This window comes from Glycine max, chromosome 9, assembly GCF_000004515.6.
Source record: "Glycine max cultivar Williams 82 chromosome 9, Glycine_max_v4.0, whole genome shotgun sequence".
Classification (NCBI taxonomy): Eukaryota; Viridiplantae; Streptophyta; class Magnoliopsida; order Fabales; family Fabaceae; genus Glycine; species Glycine max.
Window position 1 is genome coordinate 27,862,239 of NC_038245.2, and position 1,028 is coordinate 27,863,266.

The 1,028-nt window shown below is 42.7% G+C and overlaps 1 protein-coding gene across 1 annotated transcript; it reads left to right on the top strand.

The window, feature by feature from the left end:
• LOC102667638 (uncharacterized) lies at positions 1 to 369 on the top strand. The gene has a single exon (XM_006588093.1). It carries the CDS (start codon positions 1 to 3, stop codon positions 367 to 369), a length of 369 nt encoding a protein of 122 aa, XP_006588156.1.
• The last annotated feature ends 659 nt before the right edge of the window (positions 370 to 1,028 follow it).

Here is a 1,028-nt window from a genome sequence, read left to right on the forward strand (position 1 = left end):
ATGGCATGTCCGGAGGGGCAAAAAGTTGTTTTTGGTACATATACTCTAGTGGAGGAGGCTGAGTATTGGTGGGAGAATACTCGCCAATACCTAGAGGCTGAAGGTCAAGATGTGACCAGGGATGTCCTTAAGAGGGTATTTTTGGAGAAATACTTTCCTGAGGATGTTTGGAACAAGAAGGAGATGGAGTTCTTGGAGCTCAAGCAGGGAAACATGACCGTGGCTGAATATGCAGTCAAGTTTGAGGAGCTGGTGAGGTACTTTCCCTATTATCAAGGGAGAGATGGTGATAGCTCCAAATGTGTGAAGTTTCTTAATGGCTTGCGACCTGAAGTAAAGCAAGTTGTGAATTACCAAGGTGTTCGTTAGTTCCCACTCTTGGTTAACATGTGCCGGATTTGGGATGAAGACTTTCGAGACAGGGCGGCCTGCTATAGGAGTATAGGTCCAATGAAGAACAAAAAGAATGGACCTCAACATCAGGGAAAACCGTACTCGATCCCTCCTAAGCAATATGGTAACCGTCCCAACAATCAGAAGACTGTTGCTATAGGAATTGTGGGTGGTAGTGGTGGCAAACCCAATACCTTCCCCACAAATATCACTTGTTATAGATGTGGTAAGCTAGGGCACATCTCCTCAAATTGTCCAGATAAAGGTATGGCATGTTTTAATTGTGGACAAAAAGGGAATATTCAGAGAGATTGTCCATATCCCAAGAAGAAGCAAAATGGTGGGGGCCCGAATGACCAAACTGGACATCCAAAGGCCACTGGAAGAGTCTTTACCCTTAACGGTGCTGAAGCTTCGAAATCCAAAGATCTAATCCAAGGTAAATGTTTCATAAATGGGATTCCTGTACTTGGGTTGTTTGATTTCAGTGCAACCCATTCTTTTATATCTTATTTATGTGTAGGGAAACTTAAGCTTTATGTGTCTTCTTTAAATAAAGATATGGTGGTAGAGACCCCAACTAGTGGTTCTATGTTAACTTCTAATGTGTGTTTGGATTGTCCTATGGAAATTTC

What these genes read in the sequence shown, in the direction of transcription:
- LOC102667638 (XM_006588093.1), top strand. Translation starts at nt 1, where the DNA reads ATGGCATGTCCGGAGGGGCAAAAAGTTGTTTTTGGTACATATACTCTA.